At 34.8% G+C, this 18,709-nt stretch overlaps 1 protein-coding gene across 1 annotated transcript; it reads right to left on the minus strand.

Moving 5' to 3' along the window:
- Positions 1–759: 759 nt before the first annotated feature.
- On the minus strand, positions 760–3,863 carry LOC128190718 (uncharacterized). The gene is made up of 2 exons (XM_052862862.1): positions 2,552–3,863; positions 760–983 (listed from the first exon to the last, which is right to left on the minus strand). Exons 1-2 carry the CDS (start codon positions 3,861–3,863, stop codon positions 760–762), a joined length of 1,536 nt encoding a protein of 511 aa, XP_052718822.1.
- Positions 3,864–18,709: the final 14,846 nt, after the last annotated feature.

Raw genomic sequence — 18,709 nt, forward strand, 5'->3', positions numbered from 1 at the left:
ACAAAATTCAGAATGTCACAGTTTTAAAAAAATGTGTGGGTGCAAACACAAAAAAATCAATATGACATACTGTAATTTGTGTACAAGTATATACACCCGCCCAGAAAATTCACAACGAACAATATCAAAGTTTCAATTTATTGGGTGAATGTAAAACCAAAATTAAACAATATGACGTATTGTAATTTTTTAAAATTATTCATATTCGTACACTTCTCCAGCGAATTAAAAAAAGGAGTTATACTGAATTTAATTGTTTAAGGTGTAACCATGTATACAAATTTTTTATAAAACCACTTTTTTAATATATGGATACCACACAAAACAGCAATTATATGTGAAAAGTTTATTATGAATATAATAGTTATTACATATTTAAAGGGATAATATGTAAATTCAAAAAATAGTCTTTATGTCTCGTTTTTACCCCCCCCCCCCTCCCCCATTAATACATGTTAACATGTAAATCTACAGAATAAATAAGTAAAAACTGATAATTTATAATTAGATAAACACAAGTTATAAACATTGATTTGTTAATTTGCGCTTCTTTGCTGTTGAATTTTGAACCGGTTCCATGATCAAAATTCCACGTTGCGGGTCAATTTTCAACGGATTAGGGTCTTTATTCAACAATTTTGGTCTCAATATTCACGTTGAAAAATGACCACCGGGTAAATTTTCAACCCGGGTCAAAATTCAAAATTCTTTGTTACACCGGGATAAAACTATTTTGCCCACACCAATGCAGTTGTTTAATTACAGAATGTCCACCAGGATATCTGAATATATTGAATAATGACCAGTGCCGTAAACGATGTCCTCATCCATATTACGGAGCTCGGTGTGGGAGTCGGTGTAACTGTTCTGTGGACTGCCACCACGTCTACGGGTGTCCTGTGACAAGTAAGCAGCTGCCTTTGTTAATGGAACTCTAACTAGATGTTTATTTCTTGATTTTGTTGATTCACAACGTCTCTTTTCTAATTAAAGACATTAAATCTCTAAGAAACTATTGAGAAAAAGTATTGTTGTACCCTGACCATTTCGTAATCTGCATGGTCAGCTTATTTTAAAAACGTGTCCATTTTTCTAAATCGTTTACCACGTCCACGGGTGTCCTGTGACCAGTGAGTACTGATTTGGTACAGTGTTAGTCTCCACGGGTGTCCTGTGACCAGTGAGTACTGATTTGGTACAGTGTTAGTCTCCACGGGTGTTCTGTGACCAGTTTTTTTGTACATGTTACTCTACACGCATATCTGTTTTTGCTCTGAGATACTTGACTCTTTTATAAATTTGATCTCAATGCTTTTGTGAGCATTTCTTATTTGACAATATTTAAGGATGTAAAAGAGGTACTGCATATATTGACACTGTTCTAAGTTATATTCTATATAAAGAGGGTGGGAATGCTGTGCCAAATTTCGATTTGGCTTACGAAATGATTAAGCCAACCAAAACAAAGAATGCATTGACTGGCTCAGATGCAATTTCCAGGAGTGTGAAGGAGGTTGGCGGTCAATGTTTAGTTTTATAAACTTTTTCCAGGGAAAATGTAGTTCAAATGATTGAAAATTAACTTTTAGATATGTGAAGAATATGGTTTTCATGAAGTGCAGTGGAAATTCTCAGTTTACTTTCTGCGTGTTTGGTTACAAGTTATTGATATGACAAAGTGGATTAATTTTAATTCGTGATTCTGAAAAAATGGAGTAGATATACATTGCATGTATATTGTTTTGGAATATAGAAGTGTTTTATCTTGTATAAAATCCAAACATAACAAAGGATTACATAACAAAAATTGTTTAAGAGTACTTATGTTCAAGTGAAAATATTCTGTCTGGTGCAGGCAGATAGCTAACCTTGCACAACGCACAACGCAAACAAAAGTCACACGGGTTTCATAGTTTATTTTGTGTGGAAAACGTTGCCGTCGTGAATAATATTGGTAAAAAACTACAACAAATAGAAATAACAAATTACTAAATAGGAAAATATAGAACCTTACTTCATACATAGATAAAATATGTAAATTACTTTAAAGACCATAATGGCGTGCCATACTTTTGAGAATGTTTTATCTGCATAATAAAATTTCCATCTGTAACTATACTTCAAAAATACAATTAAATACTGACAGTTTTAAGCAATAACTTCAATAAAAAAGACTTACTTAGTGGCTGGAGGCACGCATCTAACCAGATTGAAGACGATAGACAAAGTGAGACCGGACTGGTCAGTAAGGCTGACAGGAAGTGAGTAATTGACCAGATATACGTTGTAGTTAACTTGTACCAAAAAGGATTACCGGATATACTAAACTCAGAGTGGTTAACTTGTACAAAAATATTTCTGAAGAATTTAAATTTTAAACTATAGACAGCACACTCCCCGTCTGATATGAAAATATCACTTAAATGCATAAACCGTACTCTGTTCACAAAAAGTTGTTCATGAAACTGTTTTTGTAAATTGTCACAACACAATAAGCATTAAATGGAATGACACAAAAATATAATTTCAGAAATTGGACGCACATATATACGCGACTGTCCATCTTTGATAACACGAACTTCAAGTTTGCGCACAAGTCCATCTTTGCTAGGAAACACTCTTTCAACAAGTCCTGTCGGCCAATGGTTGCGATGTGCATCACTGTCCTTCAAAAGAACGACATCACCAACTTGGATGTTATCTCGAGTGTCTTTCCATTTTCGTCGCACTTGTAGACTCTGCAGGTATTCATTTTTCCAACGACACCAAAATTTCTCCGCTAGATACTGAACAAATTTCCATTGAATGTTATAAACTTCGCTGACACTGAAATTTTTAAAATCCTCGTTTGAATCAACGGTTTTTTGAGTAAGTAAAACAGCTGGAGACAAAACGCAAGGTGCTTCAGGGTCGGTGGATACAGGTACCAGTGGATGGGCGTTGACTATCGCTGTCGCTTCAGCCATAAACGTGCTAAGGACTTCATGGGTAATTCTTGTGTGCTTAGAATCCAGTAAGATTGAATCAATGACTCGTCTGATTACACCAATTAAGCGCTCCCAAGCGCCTCCCATGTGAGAAGAGAACGGAGTGTTAAATTTCCAAACTGCTCCTTGCAACTGTAAGAAGGATTTTATCGAGGGGTCTTCTACAAAAACAGCGTTTATTCCAAGTTCACGAGTTCCACCAATGAAATTTGTCCCTCTGTCTGAATAAAACTCTTTCACTTTTCCTCTAATAGATGTAAAGCGACGTAAGGCGTTGATGAATGACGAAGTAGTCATCTCCTCAATTACTTCTATGTGGACACCACGACATGATAAACACGCAAACAATACGGCCCATCGTTTAGAGTTCGCAGAACCACCACGTGTTCGACACGTGACAACATCCCAAGGTCCAAAACAGTCGACACCAACGTAGGTAAATGGAGGACAAGGGGTAAGTCGTTCCTCAGGTAGGTCTGCCATCTTTTGTGAAGCAAGGCTACCACGAAGTCGACGACACTTTACACAATTGGATAGAATGGAATATACAAGTCTTTTACAGCCCGTTATCCAATATCCTGCTGCTCTGATGGCCCCGGCGGTTAGATGGCGTCCTTGATGACGAATAACTTCACGGAAGTGGAGTACGAGAAGTTTTGCAATGTAGTTTTGATTTGGAATGAGAATTGGATTCTTCTCTCCCAGAGATAATTCAGGACTTAGTTTAAGTCTCCCTCCAACACACAGAACTCCGAATGAATCAAGGAATGGGTCAAGTCGTGACACTTTGCTGTTTCTGGGAATTGGTTGGCCACTATTCAGGTTTTCTATTTCCTTACTGTACGGCTCCTGTTGAATTTGTTTAATGATGAACATTTCGGTTTCTCTGTAGATATCTGGTTTGTCTTCACTTTCACTGCTCACTTGAAATTAATCTCTGACAAAACGTTTTAAAGTCTTAAAGGCCACAACGAGATTTTTCCAGGTCGAGAACTTAGCAAAACGACGGGAGTCAAAGACGATCTCAGTTGTAATTTGAGTTTTGCTAGGAATAACATCTTGGCGGATTTCTTTGTCAGTTTTAGGATTGATGAGAGGATAGACAGTTTTGATCATATCCGAAGAATTTTTCAACCATTGAGGTCCAGTTATCCAGCGCTGTAGAGACGTAGTAATTGCTGTATGTGAATGTCTTGTTGCAACATCAGCTGGATTTTTGTCAGTTGAGACGTAAGACCACTGAGACGGAGACGAGACTTTGTGAATTTTTTCCACACGGTTTGTAACATACACAAAAAATCTACGGGTTTTGTTACAAATGTAACCCAAGACGATTCTACTGTCAGTATAGTAATAAAATCGATCTTGAGGAATCTTCAAGTAGTCACAAAATGCTTCTCCTAACTCTGTGGCGAGAACTGCTGCGCACAGTTCGAGTCTCGGTATTGTGTGACCTTTCAGAGGTGCCAGTTTAGATTTTCCCATTAGAAATCCAAGAGAAGTTTCTCCAAATTCATCTGTCACTTGAAGATATGCCACCGTAGCTATCGCATGTTCTGACGCGTCTGAAAAGACATGAACATCCACTTGATGAGCCAAAGAAATGGAAGTGGCTACAATCATTCGGGGAACTCTGAAGTTATTAACAGATTGTAATGAATCAATCCAGATTCGCCATCTTCTCAAATTTTCCTCCGTAAGTGGTTCATCCCAGTGACATCCAGGAGATACAAGTTCACGGTGTAGAATTTTTCCACTGATAGTGACTGGAGAAATAAATCCCATTGGATCAAAGATACTGTTCATTGTCGATAGAAGGCCTCTGCGGGTGTAAGGTTTTTCAGCATTAGAGATTTTGAACACAAACATATCACAGTTTAAGTCCCACTGCATTCCTAAACTGTGCTGTACAGGTAAGTTGCATATGTCTGCACAATGATTTAGTTCCTTCAAATCGCTTCCTAGGTCATCTATAGGAAATGATTTCATCACATTCACACTGTTTGAAGCGATTTTGTGGAGACGAATGTTTCCGTTGTTTTTCAGTGTTGCATTGTAGATGCGGTTGTGAATGAGCGACTTTAGGAGTAGGTATTTCAAGATGTTCACTAGGAATAGAATCACATTCAATGACTTCCGGTAAGTTGAATGTAGTTGTACAATCCAAGGCTTTGACACATAATCCGTTCACACGGCGTCCAGCGAATGTCGTTACACCTAAGCATGACGTAAGAGTGTAGGGTTTACATTCTCCTGTAACTCTGAGTCGATCTATCAAATAAGGGGACACCAGCGTCCGGTTGCTCTGGTCATCGATTGTCGCATAAACACGGATAACTTTCGCAGGGTTTGATTAACAAAACACGTCCACTAAAACGATCTTCCCGCATGAACGACTCCCATGTTTTCCTTCTTCATACTCCCCGCCATTGCTTAAGTCAGTTTTCGCTGTTGAGACTGGTGTAGGGGATTCGGGTTTTGAAGGACGACGATCAATGTGCATCGCTGTGACATGATAAGGATTACCACAAATATCACATTTAATGTCCGCTGTACAATTTTTGGACACATGACTTTGTGAGGCACAACATCGGAAACATAATTTCTTATCACGTAGAATGTTTTGACGCTCACGTAGTGATTTTCTTTTGAAGCCACGGCATTCGTTCAAAGAATGTCCAGCATTGTGTATGGGACAACGTGTTGACGGAGTTGATGATACAATTTCAACTTTACGAGAAGTGACTGCGCCAGTAGGTCTAGGTTTGCTGTATGCCATGTTTGTGTTTGTGGACGGTTGACATACACGTCCAGGATCGTTACGGATTTCACACATTTCACGGATGAACTCGACAAAAAAAGGAAAATAGAGGGAATGCTACATCATTCCGTTTTTTATATCCAGCTGCTTGAGAGGTCCACTTGTCTTGTAGAGATATGGGTAGTTTGGCAACTATGGGTAGTACTCCAGTAGATGAATTGAAGTAGCTCAGACAAATTTCGTATTTTGGATTAGTCATCGCCGATTCAATTTCGGTGAGAATGTCCACGAGATCATACAATTTGGCATGATCTTTATTTGTGAGGGTTGGAAACGAGTGTAGTTTCTGTTTTAGAGCATGTTCCACCATCTCAGGTCTCCCATATTTATCGTTCAGTCTATCCGAAATACGTTTTACACCTAGGCTAGGATTGTGGGTGTTTGCGGAGCGCAGTGTGCGTGCAAACTTTGAGGACTCTGGACCCAACCATTTTACAAGTAAATCCATTTCCTCAAACTCTGTGACACCAAGTTCTAGTGCAACACTCCGGAATGAAGAACTCCAAGAATTGAAATTTTCTGGACGATCATCAAAGTTGGCGAATCTTGTGAGTAGAAAATCCTTGCGTAGCAAAAACTTTGAAAAGTCGGCCATTGTCGAAGTGTTGTCGGTCCGTGGTGGTACTAGATTTGGAGCAGTAATCATATGAGGCAATGAATTTGTAGTAACACAAACTTGACGCATTGAATTCGAGGGAACGAACACTTGAGAAGCTGCATTCAATGGGGCACTCCGTTGATCAACTGAATTTGGAACACGCATCTGAGGCACTAAATTTGAAGGAACACTCACTTGAAACACTGAATTTAAAGGGACATTCACCTGAGACACTGAATTTAAAGGGACATTCACTTTAGACACTGAAATCGAGGTAGAAAAAACTGGATTCACTGAATTAGAAGGCGCACACAATTGATGCATTTGATGAATTGGAATTGAAGGAACACAACCTTGATTAACTGCATTTAGATATCCCGAATGTCGGTCATCCGCCTCTGGATGTTGAACACTGATTGGTGGATTCTGTTCAAAATATGGTTGATTTTGTTGAATGTGGCCATCCTCGGTATTTGATGGGTTATGGTCGTGTTTGAGGATAAACGCACTCGTCATCTGTTCCCTTGAGTAGATCGGAAGATCAATCTTTTCTTCTTCTGTGAAGTCCGCTTCTCCTGAGATGATTTCTTTCTCCTGTCTGACGATACTAATGTTTGCTTCGATATCAGTTTTTTGTTTTAAAAGCTCACCTTCTCTCTTGATCAGCTCTAGTTTCGCCCTTTCAGCTTGCGCTTTAGCTCTTTGAAAACTTGATACATTAGACGCGCATGACTTAGTGTTTCAAGGAGTTCAAATTTGGTTTCCTTCAACTCATCACTTGTTCTTTTTACAATTGAAAAACATTTGTTCATTGAAACTTCTAATTCATTTAACAAGTTGACCGCCCCCTCTGTATTTTGAGAAAGTAGATATTTCTTATAGTCTTCACTAGATATACAGAAATCTTTGAATTTCACAGAAATTAAACGTTCTACTTCTCTTATTTTTTGGAAGTCCTTTGCGCATGTTCCAGATGTTACAAGAGCATCCTCCACTTCCGCCCAGGTTTCATCGGTTTTACTTTTCAGCTTTTCACACTGTTCGTTGAACATGACGAGGCCTTTGGGTGTGAGTTTCCGTATCCGTCGATCCTCGGCAGACATGCCAAACGAATTCACTAATAAAGATGGACTTGTGCGCAAACTTGAAGTTCGTGTTATCAAAGATGGACAGTCGCGTATATATGTGCGTCCAATTTCTGAAATTATATTTTTGTGTCATTCCATTTAATGCTTATTGTGTTGTGACAATTTACAAAAACAGTTTCATGAACAACTTTTTGTGAACAGAGTACGGTTTATGCATTTAAGTGATATTTTCATATCAGACGGGGAGTGTGCTGTCTATAGTTTAAAATTTAAATTCTTCAGAAATATTTTTGTACAAGTTAACCACTCTGAGTTTAGTATATCCGGTAATCCTTTTTGGTACAAGTTAACTACAACGTATATCTGGTCAATCACTCACTTCCTGTCAGCCTTACTGACCAGTCCGGTCTCACTTTGTCTATCGTCTTCAATCTGGTTAGATGCGTGCCTCGAGCCACTAAGTAAGTCTTTTTTATTGAAGTTATTGCTTAAATCTGTCAGTATTTAATTGTATTTTTGAAGTATAGTTACAGATGGAAATTTTATTATGCAGATAAAACATTCTCAAAAGTATGGCACGCCATTATGGTCTTTAAAGTAATTTACATATTTTTTCTATGTATGAAGTAAGGTTCTATATTTTCCTATTTAGTAATTTGTTATTTCTATTTGTTGTAATTTTTTACTATTCTGCCTGGTGCAGGCAGATAGCTAACCTTGCACAACGCACAACGCAAACAAAAGTCACACGGGTTTCATAGTTTATTTTGTGTGGAAAACGTTGCCGTCGTGAATAATATTGGTAAAAAACATTACGGATATATGGGAGGCATTCTAACTGTGGCAAGGGCCTTTCCCGAGACACAGTTAGATTATTCAAACTAAGGAAAGTGTAGTAAAATTAATAGCATTATTGTAGGCTTATAGCTTTGTTGTGTAAATGTCAATAATACGGTGTGTCGATGTACCTATTTCGTAAATATCCGATATGCAATGTTAACCCGTGCACGCACGGGTCAAACATTAACATTTGTTGAATATTTTTCTTCAATTAATTTGTTGCGGAATAAAAAGAAATGCCTGACATTCCATAACATAATGATATTCGTCACCCAAAGTGTTTTTATTACATAATGAACAAATTCTATGACATCTTTCTATGTTTTTCCATCTCCCAGTTTCAATAGGTAATTTATGATTACAGGTTCTAAATATAAATCTTAGATCATTTGGAAGTTTCATAAGATAAATTTCCTGTCCAAAGCTTTTCTTGAAGATTCTGTAATTAAAACATTTGGGTGAATTTTCTACACTCATGTACCAATCTTGTAAAAACTGATTTATGAGTGTCTCTTTAACAATTGATTTTAGCCATTTGGTACTAGAAAAACTTTGATTAATCCAGACATAGGAAAGACGTACCACATGAGTTAAGATATCTCTAACATATTTCAACCATGGGTGCATAAACGAACTCTCAGAAAAACATTTATAAAAATAACGATACATTATATGCGTAAGTTTACAATCGTGCGCCACTACCTTTCCAACGGAAGACCTTATTGTTTTCGTACTCTTTCTTATTTTTTTCCAAATTTTGTGCACGAGATTTCTCGAAATCTATTCGACCGATTACGACCATTTTTTCGCAGATGTTTGGACGTGATCTAAACTTTGTATAGTTTTGTTATTTTTTTTCGTAGTCACTTCCGGTGCCGAATTATCGGCCATATTGTCATTTTTGACGACCCATTTTGTGCAGCTATAAACTCGGAAAGCATTAGAGATATGAATATGAAATTTTATAAGTAGACTATAGTTTGAAATTGTGCAGTATGTAGTTGTTTACCTTAACGCCTGTTATGCCATTTCTTGGAGCTCGCCTGGGCACGGAAATTAGGTACGATTTTTCATTTAAAATTTTCATACGTTTTAATCTGTATCTTTTTATTAGTTGATATTTTGTTAAGACATATATAACAAAAGTAGTAGATAATCAAAAGTTCTTTCCAACAAAATCAAGAAAAAGGGCTGGCCCCTTTTTTAGGGGCCAAGACACTTGTAAACTCTATTACAAACAACTTAAAAACGATAAAGATATTGTAATCCATTATAGAAGCAAAGTTGTTGATCGTAACAATATATATTAGAAAAAATCATTGCCATGCCCATTTCTTACGTAAATATGGATTTTTAGGGGCCAAAGTACTTAAATTTTGGCGCAATATATCGAGAGAAGTAGACATATTTTGTTGGGCATCATAAAGGAGAAAATGTTTGCATAAATGGTTTAAATCGATTTCAGTTAGTAAAACACCAATGTCTGTCCCCATTAGGGATCTACAGGGCTGGCCCCTAAAATATTCAATCATTTGTATCTCAAAAATGAACAACAATTTTAGATGGGTGTAAGAACTAAAAATGTTAGTATTTTAAAGACCTTTTCAACAAAATCAAAAAAAGGGCTGGCTCCTTCAATTAGGAGCCAAAACACTAATAAACTCTATTACAAATAACTTGAAAAGACAAAGATTTTGTAATGCCTTATAGCAGCAAAGTTGTTGATCGTAACACTATCTATCAGAAAAAATCAATGCCACGCCCATTTATTACGTAATAAGGGATTTTAGGGGGCCAAAGTACTTAAAATTTGACGCAATATATCTAGAAATAGAGACATATTTTGTTAAGCATTGTAGAAGAGAAAATGTTTGCATTGATGATTCTAATCGATTCCATTAATCAAAGCACCAATGTCTGTCCCCATTATGGATCTAGAGGGCTGGCCTCTAAAATATCTAATCATTTGTATCTAAAAAAAATAAACAACTTTTTTTGATGGTTGTAAGAACAAAACATGTTAGTATTCGTAGGACCTTTTGAATGAACTAAATAAGGGGGCTGGTCCCTTAAATTAGGGGCCAAGATATTCGTTAAGTCTCTTACACATACCTTAAAACGATTAAGATTTTGTAATGCATTATACAAGCAAAGTTGTTGATCGTAACAATATCAGTTTTTTAAGCTCATTGCCACACCCATTGATGACGTTTTAGGGGACTAAAGTCTTAAATCTTTATTGTGCTGTATCTGAAAAAGCAAAACTCTTTGTTAAGCATTTGAAAGGAAATTTACAATGGTATACATTATCTGAAAGGGAGGGGTTGAGTGGAAATTCTGAAATTTCATTGATATTTTAATGGTATCGTTTAAAAAATTTAACGGAACACTTACTCGTTACTCGTAACGAGATCGTATCTAGTTTTGATTTATTTTGCTCGTTTTATACAATTGGATAATCACTTTTTGATTTTAAAATGTCTTACTGTTTACCATAAACTAGTATAACAACTACTTAAAATACCAAGGATTTTTTAAGCGTTGTATCTAAAGGTATAAAAATTATTTAAAACGTCTTAGTTTACAATATTCCATTGTCAGAATTTATTTTCATCTCAAAGTTCGACCAACATAGACCAGAAAAATCTATGGTTGTATTGTTTATTGGTCAACAGCGGTACAGCTTTTAGACATATACAATTAATATACACATGTTATAATACATATACTGGTCACTTGAAAAAGGCAAGATTATACATGAAGTTTTCTGATTACAAAAGCATTCTTAATATATTTACCTAAATTGCACAAATCCTGAACATTTTGTGTTGACAATAATAGAATTAATTTAAAGACAGAGGGTTTTATATAATAAAACTTCTTAAGGAATGTTTCTCTTAAGTTACAGTAATAGGGACATTTCAATATAAAATTATATTCATATTCTATATCTAAAGTACATAGAGGACATAAACGTCTTTGTAATGGAACATTCTTATACCTGCTAGTTTCGATGGTAAGACAATGAGATGATAATCTTAATTTACATATAAGTTTCTTATATTGTAAAGGAATTCTTTTTGTTAGATATTGCTGCAAGGTACAATGATCAACTAAATATTTATAGATTGTGCATGTGGAAGAGGCATTTATGTCAGACAGTAGAGACAGTTTAAAATTATCACAAATACGTTGCTTGGCGATTGTTAAAATAATTTCTGGCTTTTCAAAATATTGGTTTTCCCATAAGTTCATTAGCCCAATACTTGTTAACATGTTCTTGATCTCTGCAGCCCAGTTTTAAATTTGTTTTTACCTAAAGTTTCATTATACACATTAACATAACATAAATACAAAATGCAATTTTTTGATGATAAAAGTTTCATCCAGTATCCTTAAAATACGTATTTTTCTGATACATTGCAGAGGCATTCTGCCCAATTCACAATACAGTAAAACACGGTTATAGCGAACACGTTTATAATGAATTGACGCTTACAGCGAAGTGACTTTCATTCCCCATGACTATATTACATGTTGTAGACTTGACGGATATAACGAATTACGCTTATAACGAAGCAAAATCGCCCGTCCCTGGCGCTTCGTTATAACAGTGTTTTACTGTACATAATTGCATTAGATGTGCCCCTTTTCACATTAAGTATGTTTGTACAACAATTAAGATTATTTTTTTTCTATATCTGGGGCAGAATGAAAGCCCCCGACTTCACAACCGTCGTAAGCAATGCTTCCTACATAAGTGTCAAAATGGGATAAAAGCGTAGTAAAATTAAGACTTATATTACAACATTTCCTTTTCAGTGCAAAAAGCGCCTTCATACATTGTAATGACAATTGTTTTTGCGTAACATGAAATTTGCCATTGTAATTCAACAAAAGTCCGAGCTAACAAAAACTGTGCACTTCTTCAATTTGTTCACACTTATAAAACCACACATCTTCTGTTCCTAAAATTCCCCCATTTCTGGAAACCGATTATTTTTGTTTTGTTTACATTAACCGTTAACGACCATTTCTATGTATGATTTGAGCCTAAAATGGCCCCCTAAAATAAGCAACATTATTATATCGCAATTCTTTGTGTGATTTTTTTGTACAGATATATATGTGAAGTTTTTCCATAATTTTCATTTTGATTCAAGTGCCCACAATTTTAAACTATGCCATCATTAAGTTAACCTTTTCCCCCAATTTCGTATTTTTTGCAGAAAACGGCATGTTTTCAGGCAGATTTTCTTTCAGAAAAGATTAAGCGATTGCTTGAACAAACAAAATATTTTCAAAGATGTATCTACCCACGACTAATAAGTGACAGTTTTTAATAACAATTTACATGTAGTCTGATTACTTTAAAGTTTATTCTTACCATAAACCACTAAGATCATGAAAAAAACCCTGATTATTTTAGATTTTAATCTTACCATAAAACCTTCAAATCATGATGGAAAAAATCTCTCAAAGTACATGTACATTGGAGCTTTGAGTAATCTTAAAGTATTAACTATTTTCAGGGGGTTTCATATTGTAAACATTAAGAACTAATAGGAAAAACACAGTTTTTGTTTGGTGGTTTATTTTCCTCAACTTAAAAAAACTTTTTTGAACATTTGTGAACCTAAAACATGTGAAAGCAAATGAGGATTTAAAATTGAACACAAGGAACTCTATGATGAGATAATTTACAGAACATGAGAATATAATGATTCAAATAAAGCTTTATCCAAGCAAATATTTAAGAGTACACTAACCCCCCTCCCCCCCCCCCCCTCGTTATTTATTATTTATTATTATTTATTATTATACATCTGAGTATTTTCTTATTCTAATAGGTACACCATTTGTAAGTACAAAGGGGAGCTTTGAAACAACACGTTTAATAACTGACGAATGGAGATCGACAACCAGTAGTAATTTTAATAATACGTTTATACTAACGTTCCTCGATAATTAACTATGCCATTCACCATACTTTCTTTACACTTTAACTCATAAATTACTATTGATAAAGAAATTAGAGATGGCAATCGCTAACTTGTTAATTGATTACTCGGTCGAAACAACGATAACCGGTTTCAAAATCAGTAATTGGTCAGTCGTATAAAATAAAAATAATGTAACTAATTTTAACCCAATTTCAAAATAAATTGTACATTTTTGTTATATTTCGAGATCTTTATATAATCAAGTTAAATCTAAGATTATGATCCCAGGGCTGGGCTCTTATATTTATTTCTCTCAATTTATTACAAAAATGCAACAATTGTTGTAAAGCGAACACATACATATTACTACTGTCCGAATGGATAATTATTTCAAACAGAGATCTGTAACTTGTACTGGACAGACTTTGATTTGAGAAGTCGAACTGTCTGAGAAATGTGGGAAGTGAACCCTTTTCGTGAATATGACTGTTTGCTCGTTTCTTATAATTTCTCTTTGAATAATTGTGATGGAATATAATTTTAATATCATATTTTGATATTTTAACAAAACCTATATATATATATATATATATAAAGCACAGAGAAATTCACTTTTTGTTGGAGCTCCACCATCCGCCCCGACCGAGGCTTGAACTCACGACCTCTGGAACCCATTCTCCTAGCAGTGAGCGGCCACCGCGCTCCCCACTCGGCTATCTAGGCAAGACAAAAAATCTTGCTTTCGATAACGAACGGAACCTAGCGCGCTGGCCGCGCACTACACAGTCGCTTGAGATACAGGTGGAATACAGTTAAACGACAATCTGAGAGGATCGGAACGATACACATTGCATAGATACAAACATATATAACAAGCACAAACATTGCAATAACTCTCAAATTGACATATACCTGCCCATAGTGAATGATAAAGATAAATATAAAGCACAGAGAAATTCACTTTTTGTTGGAGCTTCACCATCCGCCCCGACCGAGGCTTGAACTCACGACCTCTGGAACCCATTCTCCTAGCAGTGAGCGGCCACCGCGCTCCCCACTCGGCTATCTAGGCAAGACAAAAAATCTTGCTTTCGATAACGAACGGAACCTAGCGCGCTGGCCGCGCACTACACAGTCGCTTGAGATACAGGTGGAATACAGTTAAACGACAATCTGAGAGGATCGGAACGATACACATTGCATAGATACAAACATATATAACAAGCACAAACATTGCAATAACTCTCAAATTGACATATACCTGCCCATAGTGAATGATAAAGATATATATAAAGCACAGAGAAATTCACTTTTTGTTGGAGCTCCACCATCCGCCCCGACCGAGGCTTGAACTCACGACCTCTGGAACCCATTCTCCTAGCAGTGAGCGGCCACCGCGCTCCTCACTCGGCTATCTAGGCAAGACAAAAAATCTTGCTTTCGATAACGAACGGAACCTAGCGCGGTGGCCGCTCACTGCTAGGAGAGTGGGTTCCAGAGGTCGTGAGTTCAAGCCTCGGTCGGGGCGGATGGTGGAGCTCCAACAAAAAGTGAATTTCTCTGTGCTTTATATATATCTTTATCATTCACTATGGGCAGGTATGTTATATATATGCTTGTTATATATATATATATATATATATATATATATATATATATATATATATATATATATATATATATATATATATATATATATATATATATATATATATATATCGTTCTTTCTATGTCATTTATAACAATTATTACAAGAAAAAAAAGACATGTCAACAATCAGCGTATATTGATACGAGTAACCGTTTAATCGGTCGGAACGAATTGCAATTAACCGATTAGCTATTAGCTATTCTACAATGGATTGCCATCCCTCTAAGAAACAGAAACGTTTTTGTTAATAAAACTTTGGTAATAGGAAATCCAAATAGTTTTGCTGGAAATCGCTTCCATTGTTCAAAAAATAACCATGGACATAAAAAAAAATTATTCCTTACAAACAATTCTCATTGAAAATGGTATGGGACTCCTCCAGCATATGATTTACTTTCTAAAGCAATAAAAGATAAAATCAAATATAGTTTTATATTTACAAAAAATCAATTTTCAAATCTTTTATTTAAAGCAATATGAGCTGTATTTTTAAGACTTTTTGCTGCAAAAACCTGCTAGTATGATAAGTCTGCATGTAACTTAAACTCCTATGATAAATAAAATTTGAAGGAATTATTAATTACGTCAGATGAAAGATTTCTCTTCTAAGGAATATATAGCAGATCAATTTTTGTACAGGACGACAATAATTCAATTTTGTTTCAATTAAGGCTTCTTTACGGCTCTTCCAATAAAAATGAGGCTAACAAAATTTTAAAAACCATGATATTTATGTCAATTTAGTAGAAAATAACATTTTCGTAAAAAAAAAATTCAACGCGAAAATTGTAGCTCATAATGGTTTAACAGCGTAACACAATGAGTAAGTAATGTATTGTTGTTTATGCGTTATATAATACTACACTAAGTAATTTGTCTATTAACGATTTTTGGGAGTTGATTTTAATCAACTCACCTATGCAGTTACTCTGGCAAACCGAAAGTGAAACAGTGTTTGGACCTAAGCACAAATCATCACCGCTGACAAGACAAGTTCTTGAAAATAATAGAAAAAAATTCGATGTCATGTATGCTGAAGTATTGTTTTTTAAGGAAACTTATCTATAACACTTTGAAAATAGTCAAATTTTATATCCTACAAACAATTTAGATATTTTTGTAGTCTCGTGTATTTCTACGCCAGAGTTAATATAGTCTCGTTAAACCAGACGCTCGGCTGTCTCCATAAATCTGCGACAAGCAGAGAGGGGGCTCTCTTGTTTGTCGGATATTAACGGAGACAGACGAGCGTCTAGTTAAACGAGTCTAGAGTTCGATATCAATAGTGCTTGGATCAATACATTTTTTATAATTGTTTCGATAACTAATACATACTAGTAGTTGGAATCTATATTTCTCGAAATTCTTGTCGGAAAAGTCTAAAAATTCATATTATAAAAAAGTGCGTAATTCAAATATAAACTAGAAACTAATTGCCTTGCAAGATAAATTGATTTTAAAATAAATGACAATCAATTAAATCAACTCCCGTCAGTACTTCAGTACTTTGATTTTCTTTATTTCAGAGAGTTTGAACCAGGATAACAGTGTTGAAAGTGTAGATAAACTGACTGTTCGACGTTATGTGATTGGTATTGGACTCGTCCTCGTTGCTATAATGGTTGTAATAAACATCTTTAATATACATACATATCGAAAAAGGAACATGCAAGATGAAGAAATCATTCACCCAGTAATTTGATTTTACGTGCTTTATTTTCCATTTCCCATTTCATTAAATGATGTTTTTTGTCATTGTCACCTTAGTTTTCTCAGTCAAGCCATAATTGTATTATTCATCTTTTCTAATTTCTGAAATATATTGCATAATCAACTCAATGAGATGTTTAGGCAAACCTAATTAATCTGTTATACGTTCTTGCCTGGTTTAAATTCATTGTTAAAATATTGAATGATTGTGGTCTATCTTTTACTTTGTACCAACAAAATGTAAATATCCAGTGGCTTAAGAAAACTGTTTTTCATTTACTTCTAGACCAATTCAAGCAGTCATGGAATAGTGAAATGTATAATTCATCAAAAAGTATTAACTATAGAATTTTTAAAACCACATTATCCTTGGAAAAATACTTATTAGATCTGCCTTCCAAATATCAGAATTTTTTTTGTACTTTTAGAACAAGTAATGCTAAATTGCCTATAGAACGAGGTAGATGGTATGATATACCTCGTCAAAAACGGATATGTAACATATGTAACTGTATTGAGATGGGAGATGAATTTCATTATTTATTTCATTGTACAGATATAACAATTAAAGATAAGAGAGTTTTATACATACTTTCATACTTCTACACACATCCAAATGTTTACACATTTTAACAACTCTTTAATACTAATAATAAAAAATTGTTGATTAATCAGCATTAATTCATTAAAGTTATAATTGAGAGAGTTAGCTCTCCAGGTTAATTGCTAATCATACTTTTATCCTTTTTCCTTTTATCAACTTTTGTATTGTCACTCTCCAATGCATGCAATGTATGTATTATATACGTATTATTGTTCAATTGATTTTTCTCAACATTGTATTTTATGCAGTTCAGAGAATAAAGAAATAGTCATTGTCATTGCATAGTCAACTCAATTAGATGTATATGCAGACTTAATGGGGAAGTCAAAAACACATCTATACTACTATATTAAAATAATAGACTCGAATTTTTGGTCTGTAATACCGAGAAATCGGAATACTGTCTTTTGTTTTATATATTTCAAACATCATTGGTACTTGAAGATTACCGATTTGTTTTTATTTTTTCTCAGTTAAGCTTCGCTAATTAATAATCAACGAACATTCCTAAAACAATCCCGGAAATCACCTGGATTTTTAGAATTTTACAATCTTGCGCTTGCGCAATACATTAACGCTAACGAGATCTTTAGTTTATGTTTCCACAATATCACATCTGCATGAATAAACTCAGAAATAATAATACAAATACGGGTAAATTTTCATTGGACTTTTGCTATATATTCTGTTCATATATATATTAATGATTTCTTATGAGAGAAAGTATGAAATAACTAATATACATTTTAACTAAGTACTTATGTTTGTCTTCGGGATGACAAAAAATATTGGATTACATGCAAAAAAAGCTACATTTTATTCGTTAGGAGAGTGAAGATAGAACATGTTTTATCGTAAAAATGAATTATGTACTACGGACCCAGTTTTACAAAGAAAATACGTGTACGTTGGTGAAAAGGTGTTGAATTCTTCCATTCTATGGATTAACATTTTTAGTTGAAAGGAATTTGCCGTCTCAAAAAGGTGTGTTGTGATGAATTTGACTGTTATTTTCAAAGCAACTTCATTTACTTTCTCCAAAATCGTTCCGGAGCGATTCTGCAATTTTCTGCTACATTACGGGTTTAAGGGATGCATTCTAACTGTGATGAGGGCTTTTCCCGAGACACAGTTTGATTATTCAAACTAAGGAAAGTGTAGTGAAAATAGAACCATTTAAACAGGAGCAGCTTGGTCTTTGGGTAGTTGTGTCAAACAACTCTATGACATAGGTCTGTCTATTTCATTGCTGGCCACTCAGCCATTGCTCTTTGAAATCAACACGATTTGTCTGGCTTTTGAGCTGAGACTACGCAATCTGTGTATATTTCACTTGAAACTGTAGCGAGGCACGCATTTTTGTTATAGAGTTACCTCCCTTGGTTATATTGATTTACATCATTAAATGCTTGTTAATTATCTCTAATCATTAATATATTATTTGATCTTCTTTACAATAATAATCATA

This window comes from Crassostrea angulata, chromosome 6 (assembly GCF_025612915.1).
Source record: "Crassostrea angulata isolate pt1a10 chromosome 6, ASM2561291v2, whole genome shotgun sequence".
NCBI lineage: Eukaryota > Metazoa > Mollusca > Bivalvia > Ostreida > Ostreidae > Magallana > Magallana angulata.

Excerpts from the sequence above, each read along its gene's own strand:
- LOC128190718 (XM_052862862.1), bottom strand. The coding sequence starts at position 3,863 with ATGTTCATCATTAAACAAATTCAACAGGAGCCGTACAGTAAGGAAATA. Across the intron at positions 984-2,551 it reads TATCAAAGATGGACAGTCGC|AAAAGAGACGTTGTGAATCA; the intron begins GTATATATGTGC and ends GTCTTTAATTAG.